At 42.3% G+C, this 27,385-nt stretch overlaps 1 protein-coding gene and 1 pseudogene across 1 annotated transcript in view; one reads left to right on the top strand and one right to left on the bottom strand.

Moving 5' to 3' along the window:
* Window positions 1-4,498: 4,498 nt before the first annotated feature.
* The window catches only part of MAPK6 (mitogen-activated protein kinase 6), a 37,469-nt gene continuing 14,582 nt past the window's right edge, over window positions 4,499-27,385 (bottom strand). The window contains exons 2-6 of the mRNA XM_049777843.1: window positions 22,995-24,179; window positions 19,663-19,807; window positions 16,664-16,828; window positions 12,849-13,050; window positions 4,499-5,861 (exon numbers count right to left, since the gene is read on the bottom strand). Coding sequence (XP_049633800.1) covers window positions 4,760-5,861; window positions 12,849-13,050; window positions 16,664-16,828; window positions 19,663-19,807; window positions 22,995-23,549 — 2,169 coding nt within the window. The 5' untranslated portion in view covers window positions 23,550-24,179 and the 3' untranslated portion in view covers window positions 4,499-4,759. The remainder of the gene's footprint in view (window positions 5,862-12,848; window positions 13,051-16,663; window positions 16,829-19,662; window positions 19,808-22,994; window positions 24,180-27,385) is intronic.
* On the top strand, window positions 14,551-14,651 carry LOC126029203 (uncharacterized; annotated as a pseudogene).

Here is a 27,385-nt window from a genome sequence, read left to right as displayed (position 1 = left end):
TAGGTGCCTTGCACAGCAAACTTGTATTTGATCCCTAACATTTTCTATGGTTTCCCTGAATATGATTAGGAGCAACTCCTGAGTCTAACTTTAATCTGACACCAAAATAAAAATTATAAAATTAAAAAAAATTATAAAATTTTAAAATAAAAAGTATAACTCATGGGCTGGAGAAGATAGCATGGAAGTAGGGCATTTCCTTGCATGCAGAAAGACAGTGGTTCGAATCCCGGCATCCCATATGGTCCCCCAAGCCTGCTAGGAGCAATTTCTGAGTGTAGAGTCAAGAGTAATCCCTGGGCACGGAGAGTTAGCACAGCGGCGTTTGCCTTGCAAGCAGCCGATCCAGGACCAAAGGTAGTTGGTTCGAATCCCGGCGTCCCATATGGTCCCCTGTGCCTGGCAGGAACTATTTCTGAGCAGACAGCCAGGAGTAACCCCTGAGCAACGCCGGGTGTGGCCCAAAAACCAAAAAAAAAAAAAAAAAAAAGAGTAATCCCTGACTGAGCACTGCCGGGTATGACCTAAAACAAAAAAACAAACAAACAAAAAATTGTAATTCATATAACTGATAACCGCAGATATAAAGAAAATACTCAAAAACTAAAACCAAGTGGTCTGGTAGTTAATTCAAGTGGGAAAGTCCAGGTCTAGGATTTTCGTGGCCTTGGCATACATGGGTCTCCAAGCATTATTGGTGATGCCCAGCAGAACCCACCAACAGTTCATCAACAGGCCAGTTCAACCAGCCAAAACACTAAATTCTCACCGCAAGGAGTATGTAATCCTGTCCATCAGCTCCACTGCAATGAATCATTTTTTTTTGGGGGGGGGGAGAAATCTAGGGGCCAGAGATAACACAGTGGGTAGATTGCCTTTATGAAAATATCACAGCTAACATTCCACAGGGTGAAAAACCTCTGAGCTTTCCTCTAAGACCATTCCTTAAGGGCGCACATAATATACTTCAGATGACAATGGAATTGACCCAGAAAAATAATTACATTTGTTAAAGCTTTGTGAATCTAGGGGAAAAAATGTCATTGGAAAGGTAGACAGATAACAGATATTAATGGAGCTGGGCTTTTTTTTTTAATTTTTAATTTTTGGTTTTTCGGGCCACATCTGTTTGATGCTCAGGGGTTACTCCTGGTTAAGCGCTCAGAAATTGCCCCTGGCTTGGGGGGACCATATGGGACGCTGGGGGATAGAACCGCTGTCCTTCCTTGGCTAGCGCTTGCAAGGCAGACACCTTACCTCTAGCGCCACCTTGCTGGCCCCAATGGAGCTGGTTTTAAACCAAACAATGACGAAAAACAAAAAAGAAAAGTGAGGCTAACAGAAGAGCTCCCTATGTGGACAGGTAAAAAGCTATGTTTTTGAGCAAAGAGAAGACATTTAAAGGTCTCCCCACACATCCAGTATAAAAGCTTTCTATAATGTCTTTTTCCATTTTAAAAGTGTTATGGTAGGTCAAGAAATGAGATAAATAACTTTTTTCTTTTGTGGGGGAGGTTGAACCACAGCCAGTAATACTCAGGGATTTACTCTAGCTCAGAAATTATTCCTGACAGGCTTGGGATGCCAGTATCAAACTGGGTCAGTCGTATGTCAGGTAAATGCCCTACCCACTGTGTTATTGCTCCGGCCCCTGAACTTTTTTATTTTTTTTTAAGGTGGTTTTTTGTTTGTTTGTTTAAGGTTTAGAGTCAAAGGAGCTAAGTAAAAATGGTGTTAGAGTGGCAATTATTGTTTGCATAAGCCCACCAAAATATGGGGGACATGGAAAGGAAAAGCCTTGGCCTAAATACAAGGAGACCCTACCCCTTAAGTTTCCTGGCATAAGACCAGCTCGAGGTTCCAGCAGAAGTTTGCCTAATCCAAGTCGTTGTCTGTAGTGTCAATACAGTTTTATTTTTCAGTCTCTGTTGTTGGCAAAAGATCCTGGAATCTGCATATCCTACATTGAAGTTAGGCTGGTGTCGAGTGTCCTCTAGTTTCACCTCACAATTAAAGGGCAATGCAGAGCCCTGTCCAGTAGTAAGCAGGACATTATTGTTGTTAAAGTCTTCTCAGTGTTAAGGGAAGTCTATTTTGAGTAGGTCGATGTCAAGAGCAGCGGGAGGGCCTTCCCTGGTAGATTGCTTCCAGGTGATATTATAGACAATGTTGGATGTTTCGTAGGTGGCTTCCCTAGTTCAGGAGTGAATGGAGAATGCCCATTCTTCTGAGGCCTGCGCCAGGTCATTATGTCAATGTTCAGGGTGTAAAGTCCAATTGCACTACAAGTTTTGTGTGTTCCCATCTCCATTAGATAAGAACTATTTGTATGTATAGAATTTCACCATTTTAATGTGCTTATGCAAACAAGGAATAATGCCACGTGGCATTATTGGTACATATAGGGGCTGCAAGAACAAGTCCAACAATCCCCGTGACTTGGTTCATACATAAACGATAAACTTTCACCAAATTCCTTATTGATCAGTTCAGAGAAGAAAAGATAAAAAGTAGGGGAAATCGTCACTATATAAGAGACTATTAAGAGATATAGCCGTCAAAGAAAATAAATATAAAAGATTCAAAGGGCATACTTGTCTGTTTAATGCTTTTGAAATAGTTGGGTGGGTTTTAAATCCAGTGCACCACATTGGTCAGTGATTTTGGATGGTGCAGTACTGAAGTTAAAAAGGGTAAATGTGGGGTAATGATGGTTCGGGGTGAGAGAGTTATAGAGTAAAAATGAGTTTAGTAGGGGTGTTATAAAGAGCAGAATAAAAATGGACATTCTGCATACATAAAAACATATCTTAAGGATATGGAGTACTATTAATATATAATACATAATAATATATAATATTTATAATATATTAATATATATTGTGCCCCCGCGCGGTTTGGAACATGTAGACAGGTATGAACTTACCAGTGACTACCCGAGTACAGCCGATCAACTATCAGCCACCCCCAGTTAAGCTCCTCCAAGTGTAAAAAAAGGCCGCTGGCACCACGGTGGTCTGCCAAAACCCATGCTGGCAGAGACTCCCAGCTCCCAGGAAGGAAGAAGATCCTTCCCGACCGGAAGTTCAAAGCCCACACCCTAAGACTCCCTCTGGAGCCGGCTTGGGAGTGGGGAAAGCCTAGGGTACCTTCGGTAAACGCCCTACCCACTGTGCTATTGCTCCGGCCCCTGACCTTTTTTCTTTTGTGTGTGTGATTTTTGGGTCACACCCGGCAGTGCTCAGGGGTTATTCCTGGCTCCAGGCTCAGAAATTGCTCCTGGCAGGCACAGGGGCCATATGGGAAGCCGGATTCGAACTGATGACCTTCTGCATGAAAGGCAAACGCCTTACCTCCATGCTATCTCTCCAGCCCCTGAACTTTTTTCTTTTAAACACATTTCAAAGATGGTGAAAAACAGAACTAGATCAAGATCCGAATAATTTCTGCCCAGCAGACAATTTTCATTACATATGGACTGAAACAGAAGCTGTATTTGCTGGTCATGTTTTATTTGTCCTTGTTTTCTTTAAACAGGATAACCAAAGATACAGAGTATTCAATAAAATAAAAGAGATGAAACAAATTCTAAGAGACTGCAACAGCCACATGCTACATTTAACCTAATTTTATTCATGCTTGCCTTGGGATGGGGAAATAGATCATTCGTAAAAACAAAACTTATCATGTACAACTTTTAAACTACAATAATGATGTACCTTAATTACTTCCATGCACACACCTAACATTACAGTTGTTTTATTTTTTAAAAATAAACACAATTAAGACTTCTAGGAGCATTTTATAATAAAGTAATTCCTAATTTTTCTTTGTAGATAGATCAAGCACCTCCAAAATACAAATTCCTATACACAGTGAGCACTTTACTTAAAGTGGATAATAGTATGTGAATGAAGTACGTGGACAGCCTAGGAAGAGCTGACACTCTAGAATCAGCCAAGCGGGCAACAGACCATAGTGCCAAGTGGAGAAAATGTGTTTGCAAATTAATTTTAGAAACAAAGTTAACTTTTTATCATTACAGAAAATCTACGGAATTTGCTCAAATAAATAAGGTGATGTAGTAACGCTTCACTATAAAAGAACGCATACCAGAACATGTATACATGGTGAATGGGTTGTAAGAATAGTTTGCTATAATAAATGCTGGCTAAATAGAAGTGCGTGTTGTGAGCACTATGGGTGGTATGTTTTGCCACATACTTTTGTTACCTTGAGGTAGATAACACATGTTTACCAAATTCGGCATTCATTTGCAGTTGCTGCTGGTATCATGTGTTTTAAGAAATGTGTACAGTATGAAAAACTTGAAAATACTCATGAATGAAAAATGCTCTAGGAAAAAATAGATATTTTCATGCAATTATGTACAGTCTCACTGTGTAAATTTCAAGGCAAGATTTTGTTTCCTGTAAAACAGATCACTGTTCTATGAGAGAATGTTTTTTTGTTGATGTTTTTTCCTACACTTGTCTTACTTAGTGCATTTGTCTCCTCCTGCATTGCATCATTTTGCTCAATCTTTAGTTTTGTGTGCAAAGGACATGCCAGTTAAAATGAAAACCATCTCACATGTAGAAAAAAAGTTTGGATTTAAAAAACCAAGAACTAACAAAATCCTTTCTAAATGACACCATCTGATTCAAGTGAAAAAAAAAAAAAGAGAATGACTTAAAACTATAATGAAAGACAAAACACACTTCATGAAAAACACAAAGAGAAATGTCTGCTGAGTGTTTTAGTTCAAATGTTTCAGAATGTTGCTGTATGTCTTATGAGGAATCTGAGGGGAAGATTTCATAGCAGACGGTGTTAATGTGGCCTGGATTGACTTAAGTGGTGACCCCACCGGACTGTGGAACTGTGGGATACCTATGGACTCAAGCTGCTTGTTAAAGAGGTACTCCCCACCATGACTCAGAAATCCTTCGTCATTTCCTCTCTCCCCAAGCTTCCCATCCTCCACTGGCTCAGTTTCTAGCATTTCAGTATCTTCTTTTCTGCTAAAGAACTTGTCCAAGTAACTGGTGTAAGTATTTTCTTTCTCAACCTGCTCATCTTTCCTTACCTCACAACAAAATTGATTTATAAGAAAGCAGTCTTCCCCACTACCCACAAACTGGCTATCCCAGGAAGACTGGTATAAAGCTTCTAACTGAGCCAAATTTGCCATTCCTTTTTCTTGTTTTTCTTGGCTCACCGACTTTGAGATTAAACTTTTCAATTCTAGTTGGGACACTGAGCTATTCAAGTCATTTAATTTATCAACAACATCAGATGATTCATGCTGTGAACTAAGCTGAATAGTTCCTGCAATGAAAGAATCAAAGTCAAATCCCTGATTTTTTTCCCTCTCTTTCTCAGCCAGTTGCTGTGATGCTTCCTCTAGAGCTATCTGAGCTTTCACCAATCCATTCCTTTCGCATTTTGACTTGCCTCTCTTATCAGGTTTTTCTTTGCTCTGCTCCTTCCAATTGGAAAGATCTATAATAAGTTTGGGTTCATAGTAATGGTTAACTTCACTCTCTCTCCAAACTAAGTTATCTAAATATGATGATGACCTCATTTTGTAGTTACAAGTATGGCTACACTCCAAATCACAATATTTGTTTTCATGATGATCTGAGTACTGCCAACAGGACTCAGCAGAGTAATTGGTATCAAAAGCAGGGTCCTCCAAGTACTTTTCACGATCTCCATCCAAGTATTTTCGAGGATCTACTTGTACTTCTTCTTCATCAGTAACATCAGACAGAGCCCTTGGGTCAAGCTGAACTTCATCAATATCAAAATTGTGATGTATAGGCCAATCATGCTCTGAAAACTGACAATCATGGTACCTGAAAAAAGAAAATCAATATTAGGTGACAGCGAAGATTTTCATCTTCAAATCAACTGAGTACCTTGGAAAGCATGGTGTGAGCTTCATGAGGTCACAGGAGTGTGAATTGTAAGCTTTCCGTGACCCCCAGATATATCTTTTTCTTTTGGTTTTTGGGCCACACCCAGTGGTGCTCAGGGGTAAGTTACTCCTGGCTCTGCGCTCAGAAGTTGCTCCTGGCAGGCTCTGGGAACCACATGGGACGCAGGGAATCAAATCGAGTCCATGACGGGTTGACTGTGTGCAAGGCAAATGCCCGACCAACTGTGCTATCGCTCCAGCCCCTAGAAACATCTTAATATAAGGTCTGTAAGTATATAAAACAATTATATATTGACAATTACCAATGAAGTATATAACTATAATCAACATCTGAATTGGGGGGGGCAGGGCATACCTGACTATGCTCAAGGCTTATTCCTGGCTGATTCTGCACTCAGAGATCAGTCAGGAGACTGTATGTGACATGTGCCTTCCTTACCTGCTGTGCTTCTGGCCTCATTCTTTCTTTGTCATTGTTGTTGTTGGGTAGAGTAGTTCTCAGGACACCATGAAGTGCCAAGATGTGAACCAAGATCTCATCTGTTGTGGATATGGCTACATACAAGGTGAATGCCTTTTTTTGTTTTTTGTTTTTTTTTTGTTTTTGGGCAACACCTAGTGACACTCAGGGGTTAATCCTGGCTATGTACTCAGAAATCACTCCTGGTTTGGGGGACCATATGGGACGATGGGGAAACAAACCCGATCTGTCCTATGTCAGCCACATGCAAGGCAAAAGCCCTATTGATGCGCCACTGCTCCAGCCCCAAGGCAAATGTCTTACCTTCTGCTACCTATCAAGCTCTTTCTCCCTCATCTAAAAAAAAAAACCCAAAAACATTTTGATTGATTTTTGTGTGTGTGTGTGTGTGTTTGGTTGTTTGTATGTGTGTGACCCAGAGGGGTATTTTTTGATGTATGTGTATATGTATTTGCTTGTATGTGTGTATGACCCAGAGGTGATCAGGGTTTATTCCTCATGGAGATGGAACCCTCATCAGGTGTGTGTGTGTGTGTGTGTGTGTGTGTGTGTGTGTGTGTGTGTGTGTGTGTGTGTGTGTCCCAGAGGTGATCAGGGTTTGTTCCTCATGGAGATCATGGAGATGGAACCCTCATCAGGGTGTGTGGGTGTATGTGGGTGTGTGTTTGGTTGTGTGTGTGTGTATTCCTCATGGAGATGGAACCCTCATCAGGGGTGTGTGTGTTGAGACCCAGAGGTGGTCAGGGTTTATTCCTCATGGAGATGGAACCGTCATCGGTGTGTGTGTGTGTGTGTGTGTGTGTGTGTGTGTGTGATTTCTCATGGAGATGGAACCCTCATCAGGGCTGTGTATGTGTGAGATTTCTCATGGAGATGGAACCCTCATTAGAGGTAATCAGGGTGGTGTGTGCGTGTATTCCTCATGGAGATAGAACCCTCAACAGGTATGTGTATGTGTTTTGTTGTGTGTGTATGTGTGACCCAGAGGTGATCAGGGTTTATTCCTCATGGAGATGGAACCCTCATCAGGGGTGTGTGTGGTGTGTGTGGTGTGTGTGTGTGTGTGTGTGTGTGTGTGTATGTGAGAGAGAGAGAGGGGAGAGAGAGAGAGAGAGAGAAAGAGAGAGAGAGAGAGAGAGAGAGAGAGAGAGAGAGAGAGAGAGAGAGAGAGAGAGAGAGAGAGGTGATCTGGGTTTATTCCTCATGGAAATGGAACCTTCATCAGCTGTATGTTTGTACCAGGGTGTGTGTGTGTGTCAGAGGTGATCAGGGTTTATTCCTCATGGAGATGGAACCCTCATCAGGGGGGTGTGTGTGTGGAGGGGAGATGAAACACTCATCAGGGGTGTGTGTGTGTGTGTGTGTGTGAGCCCTCACCAGCTGTGTGTGTGTGTGGGGGAGATGGAACACTCATCAGGGGTGTGTGTGTGTGTGTGTGTGTGTGTGAGCCCTCACCAGCTGTGTACCAGACAGGCACCCTGCCACTGAACTATCATTTTGGTCCCACCTGAGATTTCATCCTTCAATAAAACTGTCATCTCAATGTATTTCCTCTTCTATTTTTTTCTCTTCAAACACAATTACAGATAAACATCTATGTGGAAGGGAGACTGAGAGTTCTATACAAACACAGTTTCATAGACAAAAAGAACCTATAAAACTATCTGGCCACAACATGTAACAAAAATATCTGAACACAAACACGTATGTCTCTAATCTCATATCAATAAAGACTGAGAAATCTCCCCTCAATGGTGAAAGACAGACTGGTAGAAGACAGACAGGCATTCCTGCCTGCTGGATCTCATCACCATAGGTAAAATCATTTTCCTTTGTGTGTCAGTCACATCCTCTTACAGACATGTCACAGCAGGGTGACTGTACCATGCCCAAGGAGAGGCAGATTAAAAACAGAAACATAGAGCTGCAGACAGACCTGCCTGCCAGGAGTGACCCGAGTAGAGTCAGGAGAAAACTCACTCAGAGCTCAGCTGGCTCTGTGTCGTTCCCCCAACCCCTGAAACAATCAACCAACCAATCAATCAATAAAACACACCATGTAAAAGGCTGAGAAAAGTAGATGAGACAACAGAAAAACAATCAGATGACAAAGAAGTACAAAGAAAATCAAGATTGGAAGAAATCTGTGTATGTTCAGAAAGAACCCTGTGGAGGGAGCAGAAATGTTCCTGTGGAGGAAAAAAGAACAGGTGCTGGCAGGTGTGTGTAAACAATTACTTTAGCATTCTAGGAGAAATAAAATGAAGAAAATAATTTCAATATTAATGTCTTCTTTAATAATTACCTAGTAATCATTTAAGCACAGAAATATAAGAAATTCTCTCTTTTGGGGGGGCACACCCGGCAGCACTCAGGGGTTACTCCTGGCTTTACGCTAAAAAAAATATCGCTCCTGGCAGGCTCAGGGGACCATTTGGGAGGACAGGATTCGAACCACCAACCTTCTGCATGCAAGGCAAATGCCTTACTTCCATGCTATCTCTTAGGCCCCAGAAATATAAGAAATTCTAAAACTTTAACTAATAACTTATTAGTTATTCCCAAATTTAAACATTAAAAGCATCTCAGGTTTCAAAATAATACTACTACTCGTAACACTAATTTGAAATACTAATAATACTACTTCGGAATTGGGAGAGTGAGCATAGCTGTTCGGCAGCATGAAGCAGACTCAGCACAGTTGGGACAGCCCTGGCGTGTCTCTAGGCCCCTGCACTGGACCACTCGCCCAGACCGATGTCGGGGTTGGAACTGGGTTGGCTTGGGTGGGGAATGAATGACTCAAGGCCTCCTAAGCACTATTTGGAAAATGCAATCAATTGATTAGAAATTCTCATAGGAGGCTCTAAAAAGAGATTCCCCCTTTTGGTTTTTGGACCACACCAGCAGTGTTCAGGTGTTACTCAATGCTCTGTGCTCAGAAATCACTCCTGGAAGGCTTGGGGGACCATTAGAGATGGCAAGGATTGAACCGGGTTGGTCACATGCAAGGCAAACACCCTGGCTCTACCCAGTATGTTGCCCACTTTTTTTTGTTTGTTTGTTTTGTTTCTGGGTCACAACAGGCAGCGCTTAGGGGTTACTCCTGGCTCTATGCTCAGAAATCGCCCCTGGCAGGCTTGGGGGACCATATGGGATGCCAGGGTTCAAACTACCATCCTTCTGCATGCAAGGCAAACACGTCCTACCTCCATGCTATCTCTCAGCCCCCCTCTTGCCCACTTTTATGTTTACTGGGTAGACTGATAATTCTCTTTGGGGCCAAAGATATACTTCAGAGGATAAGATGCTTACCTATCTTGGGACCAGCCCAGTTCGATCCCTAGTATTGCATATGGATTCTTTCCATGAGTGATCTCTGAACACAACCAGGTGTATTCCAAAAATAAGAGCAAGAGCAAACAAGAATCTCTTTACAGGGTATTGTTAAATACCCCCAAATTATCTTTTTTTTTTGTTTGTTTTTGTTTTTGTTTTTTTGGGCCACACGCGGTGGTGCTCAGGGGTTACTTCTGGCTGTCTGCTCAGAAATAGCTCCTAGCAGGCACGGGGGACCATATGGGACACCGGGACTCGAACCAACCACCTTAGGTCCTGGTTTGCAAGGCAAACACCACTGTGCTATCTCTCCGGGCCCCCAAATTATCTTTATATCATTAGGAAAACAGACTTGCATATAGCTTATACTTTAAGTCCAAAAATTTTTTTTTCTGGGGCCATGGAGGTGACTCAAGACAGTAAAAATCTGACCTGAGTGAGGCTTGCATTCTCTACCTGGCATCACTTGCATCCATCCCCCATCACTGCTGGGTTTAGCCTTGGCTCTGTAGAAGATACTAACAATCTCTCCTAGTGATACTTGTCGTGAAGGTTTGGTGAGATGAATCAGTTCCAGCAATGCTGAGGGCCAAAATCAGCAAGAGGAACAGAATTCCCAGTCTCCACAAGCAATATGTGAACTCTAGGCTTTTGAGTCAATAGCAATTATTTCTATTAAGACCGAAATGATTAGGGACCGGGCAATAGCACAGTGGTAAGGCATTTGCCCTGCCTGCAGTCAACACAGGTTAGATAGTGATTCGAATCCTGGCATACCACATGGTCCCCCAAGCTTACCAGGAGTGACTTCTGAGCACAGAGCCAGGAGTGACTTGAGAGCCACTGGGTCTGACCCAAAACCAAACCAAAAAAGACAGAAATAATTAGATGCCAGAGAGACTCTCTAGTTGAGTGGGTGAGGTGCTTGCCTTACTTTGTGGTTGACCTGGAAATGAATCCCCCATACAGTATAGCTCTTAGGGTCCCCTAGAATACCAGAAGTCATCCCGGAGTGCAAGCTAAGTACAAGCCCGAAGGGCAGCCAAGTCTAGACCCAAAACAAAAAGACAGTGATTATATGCAGAAAACTGATTAATTTATTTGGGTTTTGGTATGCTTAGGGGCTATTCCCACTCTGTATTACTTTCTGTTGGTGCCTAGAGGGACTATGTACCAACAGGGAGCCAACCATTTGGCCTCATTTAAGTATCAGCACATTTAAGTATCTCTCTGGCCCCAAACTGAGTAACTATAAAGATAACACACACACCCATAGAGGATGCTACACACACAAAAATTTTGTTACATTCATCATAAAAGCAATCATTTAAAATGGTCCAGATCAGAGCACAATAGTACAGTAGGTAGAACACTTGCCTTATACCAACCAAGGTTTGATCCCTGGCATCCCCAGGGATGATCCCCAGAATCTTCCAGGAGTAATTTCTGAGTGAAGAGCCAGGTGTACCTCCCCTCACTCAAAAACCCCCACAAACAATAAAAGAAGAAAATATATCCATCTACTGCTTAAATAATTTAAGTCAATATCCATGGGGCTGGAGCAATAAGAAAGGTAGGGCGTTTGCCTTGCATGTGGACAACACGGGATAGATCCAGGTTCAATCCCTGAGCGCAGTCAGGAGTGACCCCTGAGCGCCACCTCATGTGGCCCAAAAACCAAAAAATAAAAAAATAAAGCTGTCCAGGTTTGGGGCTCACTCTTCAAGCCCATCGTTCTTCCTTTGCACATCTAGTTTGCTTGTCTGTTCCTTTGCTGACCTATTTCCAATTCAGAGAAGCCTGTGTTCTCTTGAAAACACACTTATCCCTTTCTCTCCACTCAAATCTTTCTATGCAAGTTTCAAACTTTCTTTCTTCACCAAAAACCATGTTCAGATTTGGGCTAAGAAAAATACTACAGTGGGTAAGAATGCCTGCTTTGCCTGTGGCTGACTCTGGTGCCCCAAATGTTCCCTGACCATTATCTGAGCACAGAGCCAGGTGTGAGTCAGCAGGTATGGCCCCAAATCCAAAATTTAAAAAATAAGTAATATATAATAGTTCAGCATTTCAAGTTTCAACACTCACATTTAAATTATTTTTAAATTTAATGACAGTGGGGGCCGAGGCAGTGGCGCTAGAGGTAAGGTGTCTGCCTTGCCAGCACTAGCCTAGGTCGGACCGCGGTTCGATCCCCTGGCGTCCCATATGGTCCCCCAAGCCAGGAGCGACTTCTGAGTGCATAGCCAGGAGTAACCCCTGAGCGTCACCCGGTGTGGCCCCAAAAAATTTTTTAATGACAGTGGCTTTGAAATGTTTCCAAGTTGGGGCCGGAGAGATAGCATGGAGGTAAGGCATTTGCACTTTGCATGCAGAAGGACCGTAGTCCCCCAAGCCTGGCAGGAGCGATTTCTGAGCATAGAGGCGGGAGTAAGCCCCCAACCGCTGCCGGGTGTGACCCAAAAACCAAAAAAAAAAAAAGTTTCAAAAGTGACATTTGACTATTTCATTATATATACCTAAATCAGTTAATTATTAAGTATTTAATGTATTTAAAGGTTACTAAAAGATAGTATGAAGTTTAAAAGAAACCCAGAGACTACCTACTACATTTTGTCCCAATGCTTAGGGATCACTCATGGCAAGGCATGGAGGAGATAGGCCAACTGTCTATAAGTGCCTTCCTTACTTGCTTTACTTCCTCTCTCTCTCTCTCTCTCTCTCTCTCTCTCTCTCTCTCTGTGTGTGTGTGTGTGTGTGTGTGTGTGTGTGTGTGTGTGTGTGTGTGTGTGGTTTTTGGGTCACACCCGGCAGTGCTCAGGGGTTTTTCCTGGCTCTGTGCTCAGAAATTGCTCCTGGCAGGCACGGGGGACCATATGGGATGCCGGGATTCGAACCGATGAACTTCGGCATGAAAGGTAAATGCCTTACCTCCATGCTATCTCTCCGGCCCCTACCACTCTCTTATTAAACTTAAGACACCTACATAATTTTAATCACATAAAAATTTAAAAATTACATTCACTGCATTAGAATTAACTTAGAAATATAAACACGTTTTTAATTTAATTAAGATCAATTTACCTTTCCCAGTTATAAATGTGACTGTGAGTTTCATCCATAAGCAAAATATCATCAACTTCATCTTCAATATGAAAAGGATGACTCGAAATTGGCTCATCCGTCGGAAAAGAATAAATGCTCATGTACGGATGAGAGAGCGCTTCCTCTGCAGTCAAACGATCCATGGGGCTGAAGGTTAGAATTTGTTCCAGGAAATCCAGTGCTGCACAGGGTGTAAGTTGTTGAGAAAAGAATTGCTTATGTTTAAAAAAGGTAAAAAAAAATTTGGTTTTATTTACTTCAACAACTAGATAAATCAGTGCCTAACAGGAATAAAACACCTTAATTATATTAGTATTCTATCAATCCATAAAGAAAATAAAGAGGATTATACAATGAAAGGTAGGTGTGTGTTCAGAGAACTAATACTTGATTCATAAAAAAAAAAAAGATAAGGCAGGTTCAATTGCTGGCAGCCCATATGGTCCCCCTGAGCCACATCAGGAGTGATTCTTGAGTGAGCCAGGAGTAACCCTGAATATCATCAGGTGTGGCCCAGAAAAAAAATTTAATATATATTAAAAATAAGGGTCAAGAGAACAGGATTTAAGGCACTTGCCTTGCATGCTGCTGACCCTGGTTTGATTTCTCTAACAATATATAACAGCCTCAGGAATCACTCCTGGAGGGCTCAGGAGACCATATGGGATGTCAGAATCTAAACCCAGGTCGATGTAACACAAGACAAATACCTTACTGCATACTCTAGCCCCTCCACAGGATCACTCCTAGGCACTGACAGAAAGTCTCAGGAGTGGCCCAAACCCCTCCCCAGGGATCTGGGCCACGCTCCCAGAAATCTAATACATTTTCCTAGAAACTGTTCTTGGAGTCTAGAGAGTGCAAGGGACTGGAGTGCATCCCCGGGAACATAAGATGGTCCTCTGAGAACTGCCAGGAGTAGCCCTTAAGCACTATTGAGCATGGCCCCAAGACAACAATACGTAGCTGGGTATGGGACTCATCCCAAAGTTATCTTGCTATAGTATACAAGAGTTCAAAATGTTTATCCCTCTGGGCCACAGAGATAGCACAGCAGTAGGGCATTTGCCTTGCAAGCAGCCAATTCAGGACTGACAGTGGTTTGAATCCAAACACTTGCCCTGCCCCCAAAGTTTACAATAAAGGTGATGAACCAGAAATTCACTAGAATAACATTTATCTAACTTGGCAAGGGTAATATTCTTACGTATATTACATGAACAAAAATCACATCAGTCTCAAAATAAAAATGCAAATGCTAAGAAAACAAGCAAAAAATGCTAGGAAAGGGGCCGGAGTGATAGCAAAGCAGTAAGACTTGCCAACACTGGATAAACACAGGTTCAATTCCCAGCATCCCATATCGTTCCCTGAGCCTGCCAGGAGAGACTTCTGAGGGCAGAGCCAGGAGCTGCCAGGTGTGACCCAAAACCAAAATATATATATAAATGAGGCATGAAATTTTTTTTTTCATTTTGAGTTTTGGGTCATGCCCAGCAGTGCTCAGGGGTTACGCCTGGCTCTGCGCTCAGAAATGGCTCCTGGCAGGCACGGGAATATAATGGACGCTGGGATTTGAACCACCATCTGTCCTGGATTGGCTGCATGCAAGGCAAATGCCCTATTGCTGTGCTATCTCTCCAGCCCACACCTCATTTATATTTTAAGAGTAACACAATTAATACTCACTTCAGCAGCACATATACTAAAATTGGAACGATACAGATTAGCATGGCCCCTGTGCAAGGATGACACGCAAATTGTGAAGCATTTCATATTAAAAAAAAAAAAAGAGTAACAACTAGGGGCCTGAGAGATAGCATGGAGATAAGGCATTTGCCTTTCATGCAGAAGGACGGTGGTTCAAATCCCGGCATCCCATATGGTTCCCAGAGCCTGCCAGGAGCGATTTCTGAGCATAGAGCCAGGAGGAATCCAAAAACAAAAACAAAAACAGTAGCACAACTAATTGTTTTGTGGTCAATGGTGCTCTCCAAGTTTCTACCACTTTCAAGCTTGTTCAAACTTCCACACTTTCAACCTTTAAACTTTTTTTTTTTGGTTCTTGGGCCACACCTGGCAGCGCTCAGGGGTTACTCCTGGCTTTGTGCTCAGAAATCGCTCCTGGCAGGCACGGGGGACGACCAGGTGGGATGTTGGGAATCAAACCGGGTCCTTCTCAAGTCATCCGCATGCAAGGCAAGCGCCCTACGTCCTACTGCCGTGATCTCTTCACCAACCCCAACCTTTAAAGGTTTTTTCTTTTCGTTTTTTGGGTCACACTCAGCGGCACTCAGGGGTTCTGGCTTGATGCTCAGAAATCGCTCCTGGCAGGCTCAGGGGACCATATGGATGTTGGGATTCAAACCACCGTCCTTCTGCATGCAAGGCAAATGCCTTGCCTCCATGCCATCTCTCTGACCCCAACCTTTAAACTTTTTTTTTCTTTCAGTTTTTCGGGCCACACCCATTTGATGCTTAGGGGTTATTCCTGGCTAAGTGCTCAGAAACTGCCCCTGGCTTGGGGGGACCATATGGGACACCAGGGGATCAAAACACGGTCCTTCCTTGGCTAGCGCTTGCAAGGCAGACACCTTACCTCTAGCGCCATCTCGCCGGCCCCCCAACCTTTAAACTTTTAACACCAAACAATATGCTCTTATTAAAATATTCTTGGCCAATAACAAATTTTGCTTTTTTGGGGGGGGGGGGGTTTGGGTTTTTGGGCCACACCCGGCAGTGCTCAGGGGTTACTCCTGGCTGTCTACTCAGAAATAGCTCCTGGCAGGCACGGGGGACCTTATGGGACACCGGGATTCGAACCAACCACCTTTGGTCCTGGATCAGCTGCTTGCAAGGCAAACGCCGCTGTGCTATCTCTGTGCTATCTCTACGGGCCCGAATTTTGCTTTCTTCCAACTGTTTTTTGCCCCTAAAAGCTTTGTCTTCCCCATCTGACTCAGTTCTTTCATATCTAAATCTCTCGTATTAAAATCACATTAATCATAAAACCCTAAAAAAAAACTCTACATCAGCTTTGAATTTTTATTTAATTTAATATGATCATGTATGGCAAGTAATTAGATGTAAATGGTTCCCTCAATCCTGCCAGGAATGATTCCTGAGTCAGGTTCTTTTTTTTGTTTGTTTTTTTTGTTTTTTTTTGGGGGGGGGAGGTCACACCCGGCAGTGCTCAGGGGTTACTCCTGGCTGTACGCTCAGAAATCACCCGTGGCAGGCTTGGGGGACCATATGGGATGCCGGGATTTGAACCACTGTCCTTCTGCATTGAAGGCAGGTGCCTTACCACCATGCTATCTCTCCAGCTCCCAGAGTCAGGTTCTAACACCTGAGTACTACCGGCTACGGCACAAAAACAGAAAAGAAGGAAAAAAAAAGCAAAAAGGAGTTGGAACCAGGAGAAAATGATATACTATCTGGAATCCGAGAAATTATTCCAAATGGGGCCAGAGAAATAGCATGGATGCAAGACGTTTGCCTTGCATGCAGGAGGATGGTGATTCGAATCCAAGTACTGCCAGGTGTGATCAAAAACAAAACAGAACAAAAGAAAATTATTCCGAATAAGAATCACAAAGACCCTAGCCAGAGTGGAAAGGATTTTAAAGTGAGAATTCTAGGTACTCCTAGAAATGTTTCAAGCCTATTTAAGAGAAAACCTCACATTTCAGGATAGTAAGGTAAAGCTTCTCTGCAGATGTTGCTTACAGTCAGGGCATATACACTATAAACACACCCCATCAGACCAGCACGCCTCCTCATGAGTCAAATACCTTCTCGACTAATTCCTGGAAGCAGCTGAGTTAAAGGTTTGTGTGGCTCAGTCATATCATTTCTAATGTAAACGGGAATTACGCTGAGAAGCTCCTGACGATCTTCCTCATGAACAACAGGAATAGATTCTAAAATCAGCTGCATCTGTTCAAGTTCATGTGCACCTAAAATTAAAAACAAAACCCACCAAATACAATGTAAAAACACTGCTCAATGTTCAACAACAAACATATTAAAACTAAGGTAACTAAACATTTAATTTTGAGAGCGGTTGTGGGCCACATACCTGGTGATGCTCAGAGGTACCCCCAACTCTAAATCAGGAATCACACCTGGCAATACTCAGGGGACCATATAAGATGCTAGGGATCAAACCTGGGTTAGCTGCGTGCAAGTAAATACCCTCTACCTATTGTACTCCAGCCCTTAAAGAGTGATTCAATTCGAAAATGCAAAACAAAATTGGAAAAATGTATAGCACAGCTGAGCCTAGGTCACAAAGAAGTTGTGTATTATAATCATGGAGAGAGAACAATCTTTTGTTTTGTTTCGTTTTGTTTTGCTTGTGTCACACCCAGTGCTACGCAAGGCTTACTTCTGGCTCTGTACTCAGGAATCACTCGCAGCAGGTTGGGGCATTATACTATCTCTCCAGAACAATCTTCAACAAATGGTGCCAGCACAAAGGGATTCATACATAAAGGAAAAAAGGGGCCGGAGCAGTGGTGCAAGGGGTAAGGCATCTGCCTTGCCTGCCCTAGCCTAGGACAGATCGTGGTTTGATCCCCCGGCGTCCCATATGGTTCCCGAAGCCAGGAGTGATTTCTGAGCGCATAGCCAGGAGTGACCCCTTAGCATCACTGGTGTGGCCCCCCCAAAAAAAAGACCTAAATGATCATTGCATCATCATCTCTTCAAAACTCTTCAGCACCCTATATTCTAGCCTTTCAGATAGAAACTCCTTCACTTTCTTTACATATAATATTCTAGCACTAATTCTGTCAATCAGTGTCCATTTCCTTCTACCAGTGTTTCCAGGTTCCCTCCTCTGTCCTGAGCCCGCCAATTTGACAGTACATTTTAAGTTTGGTGGTTATAGTTTGAATCTCAAGTTTTCAGTGTTGTTGGATCTGTGGGGTGGACATATAGCCACACCACCCTCCATTACATTTATAAGTGCTCTGACTTAAATTTTTGCTTTGTTTTTTTTTTTAGTACCACATGCTCTGATGCTGAAGTCTATCATGGCAAATGCTGGGGGAATGGGAAGGATGGCTTCCAGGACTATGTACATGGTGCCAGAAATCAAATCCATTGCTTCCAGAACAAAACATAGCTTCAGCCCAGAGTACCTCTAGTCCCTCCCTCCCTACTACCTCCTACCCTCACTATTTTTATTTAGGCACCATGACTTCCAATACACTAAGTAAGCATTTCAGGAAAAGTTCCAACTTCACATCCACTAACAGTGTCCCATCCCAACTCAACTTCCCATGGTCAACTTTCTCTTTGGTGGGCCCTGGAGGTCCTGGAACATCTGGAAATGCTCAGGGAACCATCAGTGGTGCTGGGACTCAACCTGGAGCTGGCAGGATTAGTCCTTGTACTCTGTAGTCCCTGCCTTTTGACTGCTTTGTCTTCTATTCCAGTCATCGCTCATGTAGCCAAGTTTGAAGCTTTAAGAGTCTGTACTAGATAATTTTTGTTGTTGTTGCCTTTGGGCCATAGTCAGCAATGCTCTGCATTCAAGAATTATTCCTGGTGGTGCTTAAAGGACAACTTGGGTTGTCAGGAATCAAACTCATGTCAGCTGTGTACAAGGGAACTGCCTTACCTATGGTACTATCCCTCCAGCCCCTATACTATATAATTTTATATAAACTCATATCTGATTTATTATACTTGGTGTTTCTTTTTTTTTGCGGGGAGGGTTGGGTTTTTGGGTCACACCCGGCAGTGCTCAGGGGTTACTTCTGGCTCTATGCTCAGAAATCGCTCCTGGCAGGCTTGGGGGATCCTATGGGATGCCGGGATTCAAACCACTGACCTCCTGGATGCAAGATACCTCCATGTATCTCTCCAGCCCCAATCTTTTCTCATCTTAACTAAGTTCCTTCTTTAGATTTTTTTATAGCACCAAATCGAGGTGCCCCCCCCCCCCATCCCAAAAGGTTTGCTTGGCTCTTTCTGGAAAATCAAAGCAGTAGGCAAATAAATCTCACCAAGAAGGGCCAGGGATCAGTGGAACAGGACATGGCTAGCATGCGTATGACCCTTGGCACTCTCAAATATTGAACAGTCATGTCTACACCACCCTATCCAGCATTACAGGGACTGGCCCTGGACCCCCAATACCAGTGGGTATGTCCCGTACAACAAAGATTCGTCAGAAGACTAACATTGCCAGAAACAGATAACTTTAGTATTATTTACTATTTATTAAAACAAAATATTTTTTGTTTTTTTGGTTTTTGGGTCACACCCGGCGGCACTCAGGGGTAACGTTACTCCTGGCTCTACGTTCAGAAATTGCCCCCGGCAGGCTCGGGGGACCTTAGGGGATGCCGGGATTCAAACCACCATCCTCTGCAAGAAGGCAAACGCCTTCCCTCCATGCTATCTCTCCGGCCCCAAAACAAAATGTTTTGAAAAATAAGATATATCAAGTTCACTGAGGTGAACAATTCAGTAAGTTTTAAGTGTTTAAAATACCACTTACTTTTCAAATATCCAGACCACAAAAAATTTCTTTAAAAGCTTCTTAAATCTCACTTCATAAATGAAAGCAAAACCCCATCTCTTTGAGGGCTGGAGTGATAAACTAAAAACTGGAACATCTGCTTGGTATGCAGGAGCCCTAAATGGTCCCCTAACACCAGTCAGGAGTGACCCCTGAACACTATCAGAATAATCTCTTTGTACCACCACCATGTATGTCTGTCCCATCCTCCTCAAACATCTCTTGAGACAGTTTTTCCCATTTACTTTAAATTCTCACCTGCAAAGAGGGTTTTACCAGTCAGCATTTCAGCAAAGATGCAGCCAGCAGCCCACATATCAATGGCTTTAGTATAATTATTAGGAGAAAGTAAAAGACGTGGAGATCTGTACCATTTAGTAACCAATCCTTCAGAAAGATGACCCTAAAAAACAAACAAAAAAAACCAAAAAATGTAAGTATACTTAATTTTTAACTTTAGATTAAAAAAAAATACCATATTTTCTGGCATATAAGACGACTTTTGAAACAAAAAAAAGTCAACCAAAAATCGGGGGTCCTCTTATACGCCGAGTATATCCCGAAAAATGTTTCAATATGCTACTAAACGAAAATTGAATAATGCCACAAAAGGAATTTTCCAACTCGATCCTGCACCAATCACTGCCAGGCTGCTCGGACCGCCTCTCTAATTCAGCCAATCCAAGCAGGCTTTTGATGCATGCAAATGAGACGATGTTCTGGACCCGAATCTACACTGTCAATAGCCTGCTCAGAGTGGCCAGAGTCAGAGAGGAAGTCTGTGACAGTATGACCTTTGAACCTTTGCTTGTTGTGATTGGCTCACTGTGGTACCTGAGCACAGGAACACATGCAGCACAGGAACGTTCTGTCTGATACAGCGAATATAGGCCTAAACTTATGTTTTAACTGCAAAATTAGGGGGTCGTCTTATACGCCAGAAAATACAGTACATAAAGCTCGATTCATCTCTAAAAAAATCCTAAACTGAAAGAAAAACGTTATAAAATGCTTAATTTCTCTACCCAATTCCCAAGGTTCTTGTACTTTTGAAGATGGAGATAAAACTTTCTGGAAGATACCATCTACACGCAGGGGTCCTCAAACTTTTTCAACAGGGGGCCAGTTCACTGTCCCTCAGGCTATTGGAGGGTCTGACTATAGTAAAAACAAAACTTATGAACGAATTCTTATGCACACTGCATATATCTTATTTAGCAATGAAGAAACAAAACAGATACAAATACAATATGTGGCCCGCGGGCTATAGTTTGAGGACCACTGATACAGCATAGTAATTAATTACATAAAGTCGGATGATCAAATTTTAAGAATTTGGTGCTAATTCTAGGCCACATATTCAAACTGTTAATGCCAAGTCTAATTTAAGTGGCAGAGATAATTCAAATATAAGGTAAGGAAAAGCAATAGAGATTCTAATAATGTCAATTTCTTCCCTAAAATCCCAGAGGACCTAGTTCTAATACACAGCTCATTTCTACCAACTTGACTATTTTACATAATAAGGCTTTTTTATGTTTTGTTTTTGGGCCACACCGGTGGTGTCCTCTGGAATCACACCTTATTCTGCATTCAGAAATTATACCCAGTAGCTCAGGACAGCATGGGATATGTGGAATTAAAGCTGGGTTGGCTGCCTACAAGGCAAACACTCTACTCGGTGTGCCATCACTCTAGCCCCTTATAAAATATTTGATAAAAACATTTATAAATTTAAAAAATTACAAATGTTGCCTATGTCATCTTCAAAATCCTGAAAAACTGTTAAGAAAGATGTTAGCTGTTTTATAGTAGTTTCCAATTAATGAAACTACTTGAGGTCATAAATACATAGCTCATCTAGATACAGAAATCAGATTTAATTTTAAATAGTATACTTTACTCTTCTAACCACAATATTTCATTGTTTCCATAATTAGGAGATAGTCACCCACTATATAAAATTTTGTTTTGTTTTGTTTTGGTTTTGGGTCACACCCGGCAGCACTCAGGGGTTACTCCTGGCTCTATGCTCAGAAATCGCTCCTGGTAAGCTCGGGGGACCATATGGGATACCAGGATTCAAACCATCGTCCTTCTGCATCTAAGGCAAACGCCTTACCGCTGTGCTATCTCTCTGGCCCCACATCCACTATATTTTAATTCTCAATTTGTGTTAAGTTGTTTGAAATGAAAAATTATTTTAAAATTAAGTTGGGGCCGGAGAGATAGCACAGCAGTGTTTGCCTTGCAAGCAGCCAGCCCCCCGTGCCTGCCTAGGAGCTATTTCTGAGCAGATAGCCAGGAGTAACCCCTGAGCGACCCGGGTGTGGTCCAAAAAACCAAAACCAAAACAAACCAAAACAAAAACAAAATAATATTAAGTTATTTTTAGGGGCTGGAGATAGTACAGTGGAAGGGCATTTGCCTTGCATGCATCATTCCAGGACGACAGTGGTTCTAATTCCGGCATCCCATATAGCCCTCCATGCCTGCCAGGAGCGATTTCTGAGCAGAGAGCCAGGAGTAATCCCTGAGCACCACCAGGTGTGATCCAAAAACAAAATAAATAAATAAAATTAAATTATTTTGATGATGTACGAGTAATAAAAAGATTTGTTTGTTTATTTTAGACATTTACTACTGGATCATATGGTGCTCCGTCATTTTAAACATCAGGGTCCCACATAAAATCTTGCTTGAAAACTAAAAGACCAGGTTTCTGCTCAGAAAATATCGAATTCCTGACTAAAGACAAGTTATTCTGACAAAAGTTACTGACTCTTGGGGCCAGAGAGATAGCATGGAGGTAAGGCGTTTGCCTTTCATGCAGGAGGTCATCAGTTCGAATCCCGGCATCCCATATGGTCCCCCGTGCCTGCCAGGAGCAATTTCTGAGCCTGGAGCCAGGAATAACCCCTGAGCACTGCCGGGTGTGACCCAAAAACCACAAAAAAAAAAAAAAAAAAAAAGTTACTGACTCTTCTTGACTGTTATTCCTGTAAATTTTATCTTTATGCAAAAAGTTTAGTTCAAATTCAATTGTTTAAATTGGCAAAACAGGATTATAGGTAGAAAGTAAAACAAGAGGAGCCAGAGAAATAGCACAGGGGCAAAGGTGCTTGCTCAGCATCTAGTTGACTGGTTTGGTCCCAGGCTTTGCATATGGTCCCAGGAGCACCACCAGAAGTGATCTCTGAGCACAGATCAGATCTGACTCACCTCCCAAGTAAAAAAGCAAAAACACCACCTCCTTTTACCCTCACAGACAGGACATTTTTAACCTAGGACATATTTTCCACTTCTAACTTTGAGAAAACTTCAATTATAATAAACCATGCACCTAAGGAATTTTATGTCATTGGGATCCCACTCCACCAGTGCTCTGTTCAAAAACAGGGAGATTAGGAAAAAAGCAGATGTCAAAAAGGAAAAAGAGGGGACACAAAGGTTTAAAAAAATTCTGCCACGCATAAAAGCGAATACAAGAATGTATTCTTGATGTTATTCATTAGAAGTAAAGCAGTACCTATTTCTGATGATGTACATCAGTAATACAAAAAATGTGCCGCACGTGCCTTGCCACATACCTTATGGGAATAATGGGGATCCATGATCCGTGCAAGACCAAAGTCACCTATCTTCAGCACCAAGTCTTCAGTATTAATGAAAAGATTAGCTGGCTTGAGATCTCTGTGCAGTACGTTTGCAGAGTGAATGTATTTGAGCCCACGTAGCAGCTGATACATGAAAAGCCTGGCATGCTCTTCCAGTAAAGGGCCCTGCTCCAGCACATTAGCCAAATCTGTCTCCATGTACTCCTGAACAATGTAAACACTGTTCAGTTCGGTGAGAGAGCCCACGTCATCTGTTAATTGGCTTCCACTGGGACCAAGAATTTCAAACACTTTGACAATGTTGTCATGGTCAAGTCTTCTGATAATTTTGATTTCACGTAGAGCATGTTTGACACTCTGGGGATCAGTAAGGACAATTTTCTTGATGGCTACTCTTTTGTCACAGTCATTGTCGACAGCAGAAAAAACCAAGCCATTGCCTCCACAACCTAATGGTTTTAAGTCCATATATCTAGAGCCCAGATCAAAACCATGAATGTTCATGAGACTTTCAAATTTCTCTGCCATTTTGAAACCCTTACTATTGCCTTTTTTCCTTTCCAACTGTTGAACTTGTGTAAACAAGGAAGAAAACTGGCATCGAAAGGAAAGATCTTTCAAAAAGGGAGAAGAAAAATAATTTTGCTTCCACAGCAAGATGTTTTCTTGATGTTCATTGCCAACCAGGCCCGTTGAGTTCCCCTTAGATTTTGATCTCAGAAAGCTCTACTCATATTGAGAATTAAAAAGATCGCAGTATTCATAGTTCAAGAAGGGGCAGCAACTCTGCAGACATTTAAAGAAAACACTCAAGAAACTCAAACGGAATGAAATGACATACTATGCACTCAGATTTCTTGTGCTAAACGATTTAACATTTAACAAAAATGTGAATAAATATGCACACGACAGGCTTCTATGAACATTCTCCTCACAGTGCAGATACATTCAGTGTTGGACTTGTCCTGAGCAGCATCGTTCTAAGGTGCTGGTGAGCACTATTTCCGTTTTGCGTCTTTTCTTCCTTTGTTGCTCTGTATTTCAACAGGAAGCCCTGGCAGCTGTTGTTTGACAGAAGCTGTCTTTTGTTAGTGATCAGGTGGCTCCAGCTCACCACAATCACAATCAAAGCTACCGTCCATCTTATTCTGATACAACCTGGGGAGAAGAAAAGAGAGAGTCACTACTCAAGAAGTGCTCTTCACTCTAAACGGAAACAAATGGGCAGTTAGTGATAAACTGCTACTTGTACTTCAACATATATTTAAAGCCAACAAATGAAAAAATCAACCTGTAGCGAAAAAGAGCAGTCCACAATGTGGCTCAAACCCCAGGTTTCTTAGATACTCTGATTTCTTTTAAATGACAATAAAGCAAAGAAAACGATATTTACTACGTTTCACTTCAGAGTTTTCTAAAGGGTAAAACATCATGAACGTACAAAACTGTTGAGGGTTTTTGGTTTGTATTGGGGAGGGTTAGTTTTTAGTTTTATTTTTCAGTTTCACTTCATGGGATGCAATAAAGCTGGCACAGGCAAAGGTGGGTGTGCTAAGAAAAGAAAAGCTCTCAAAGTAGGAAGATCAAAGTAACAAAGAGACAAATAAGGATATTCAGGAAGTGAGTACAAATGTTAGTCCTGCCAGGATCTGTGGCTAGCAGCAAGACTGCTCTTTTAATCCATTAGAAAACATGTTGAAGTGTGGAAGACCAAGTACAGAAGTTGAAGAGCATGTTCTGAACAGCTGACCTCATTCAATCCCCAACGATCAGATGGCTCCCCAAGCATTCCCTGGTTTAGCCTGGAGGCCTGGAGCACCACCAGGGTGGCCTGTGGAATCTGTGGCTCCACAGGGCACAAACAGTACCACATCCTCAGGCTCTAGCAATGAACAGCTGGCCCGGTGGCCAAGAATCATGGGGAGTGGGCCCCAGATCACCTGAGCACCACTTATGGCCTTCTCCAAAAGGGTGGAGTAGGAATCACACTGGAGCTGAACCTGGCAAAAGTCAGCAAACACATGGGAGGCCTGATTCAACCTTGGCCTGGTGCCACGCGCTTCCCTCCACCCACCACTACCAGAGTGCCAGTGTAGCCCTCACAAGAGAGGAAATGTTTATTTATTAAAATGTTTACTTATTGGGGGCCGGAGAGATAGCATGGAGGTAGGGCATTTGCCTTTCATGCAGAAGGACGATGGTGCGAATCCCAGCATCCCTTATGGTTCCCTGAGCCTGCCAGGACCGATTTCTGAGCATAGAGCCAGGAGTGAGCGCTGCCGATATGACCCAAAAACCAAAAAAAAAAGTTTACTTATTAAAAAAACATTTATTAACTATGCTTCTTAATATCCAAGGAATAAAAATCAAGCTGAACAAGGAAGAAATATGCAAAGCATGTATCTTCACTGTACAAGAAAGTGAACCTGAACGGTAACAGCCTACCAAAAAGGTTCAGGCTTCCTTGATAATCAGAAAAATCAAAATACCTTAAAATTTTTCTATTTCAGGGCTGGAATGACAGTAGTGGTAAGTAAGTCTTACATAAAAATGGCCTTGTATCCCGTATGGTCCCGAGCCCACCAAAAGTGCAGAACCAGAAGTCTTGAGCACAGCCAGGTGTGGACCCAAAACCAAAACCTTTTTCTAATTTTATATTTAAAAAAATAAAGATTTTAAGGATCTATTAATGTCTGGGGAGGAATGTGAAAAAGAGGAGCTTTTACATAATATTGATGGTAGATTAACCAGTAAAAGAACTTCCAAGAGCACTTAGACTAAAAAACATAAAATAGGGGCAGGAGTGAATGCACAGCCAACAGTAGAGCATTTGCCTTGCACACAGCTGACCTGGGACCGACCCAGGTTCCATCCCCAGCATCCCATTTGGTCCCGAGACTGCCAGCAGCTATTTCTGAGCACAGAGCCAGGAGTAAACCTTGAGTGCCACCGAGTGTGGCCCAAAAGTAATAAAAATAATAATAAAAATAAAAACATAAATTAAAGAGCCAGAGAGATAGCACAGCGGTAGAGCATTTGCCTTGCAAACAGCCAACCCAAGACCAATGGTGGTTTGAATCCTGGCATCCCTTATGGTCTCCCAGGCCTGCCATAGAGTCAGGAGTAACCCCTGAGCCTGTGACCTCCCCCCAAAAAAGGATTTAAAAAAAAAGAAACACAAATCAATAATACAAAGCTTAGAGTAATTGTTTTTAAGCATTGGATTATTTTTAGGTTTTTTTTTTTTAGCTTAGTATAATTTTTTAAGGCACTCTCCTTAGAGAAATGATTACAAACTCAAATACTCACTTTGGGGGGGGGGGGTTGGGTCACATCTGGCATCGCTCAGGGGTTACTTCTGGCTCTACGCTCAGAAATCGCTCCTGGCAGGCCTGGGGAACCATATGGGATGCCAGGATTCAAACAACCATCCTTCTGTATAAAGTAAACGCCCTGCCTCCATGCTATCTCTCCTGTGCCTCAAATACTCACATTTTCTTTTTTGTAATAAGAGAAATTTATAAATAGCCTAAACGTTCTTATTTTGTTTTGTTGTTGTTGTTTTGGGCCAGTACCTGATGACACTCAGGGGTTACTCCTGGCTATGGCTCAGAAATTGCTCCTGACTTGGGGGACTCTGGGATTGACCCGTGGTCCATCCTAGGCTAGCGCTTATAAGGCCTCTAGTAGCTCTAGCGCCACTGCTCCGGCCCCCAATAGCCTAAATAAAATTCATTATATTTAAGGTAGGCTTTTATATAATAGATGGTTGAAATCATCAAGTAGTTATCAAATAAAAAACAAGGTCAAGGATATGGCTCATGTACATGAGGCCAATTAGATCTCCTGCATGGCAAAACAAGTTAAAAAAAAAGTCAACTGCAACTTTACATAAACATGTAAAAGGAGCACAGTTCAAGAGTGCATACATCTGTAGCAAGCATATAAGAATATAAAACTGGTAAAGTAACAAATTTCAGATACTTTACAAAATGAAGTGATAAGCCTCTTGCCTTGCATATGGTCAACCTGGTGTTCAATTTCCAGCATTCCATACGGTCCCTGAAGACCACCAGGAGTGACCCCTAAATACAGAACCAAAAATAAGCCCTGAGCATTGTAGGTATGGCTCCAGAAAACAGAGAATACTGTCCTTAACGTGTTACATGATTTTTTGTGTTGGTTTGTTTTAGTTTGGTTTTCGAGCAGGGGTTACTCCTGGTTGAGCTCAGGAATCACTTGTTGTGGGCTTGGGGGACCATATGAGATGCTGGGGATCAAACCTGGGTCAGGACACAAGTAAGGCAAATGTTCTACCTGCTGGACTATTGCTCTGGCCATGTGTGACATTTTTAAAAAAATGA

This window comes from Suncus etruscus, chromosome 1, assembly GCF_024139225.1.
Source record: "Suncus etruscus isolate mSunEtr1 chromosome 1, mSunEtr1.pri.cur, whole genome shotgun sequence".
NCBI lineage: Eukaryota > Metazoa > Chordata > Mammalia > Eulipotyphla > Soricidae > Suncus > Suncus etruscus.
Note: the sequence above shows the minus strand (reverse complement) of the source record. Positions and strands in the feature narration are given on the sequence as shown.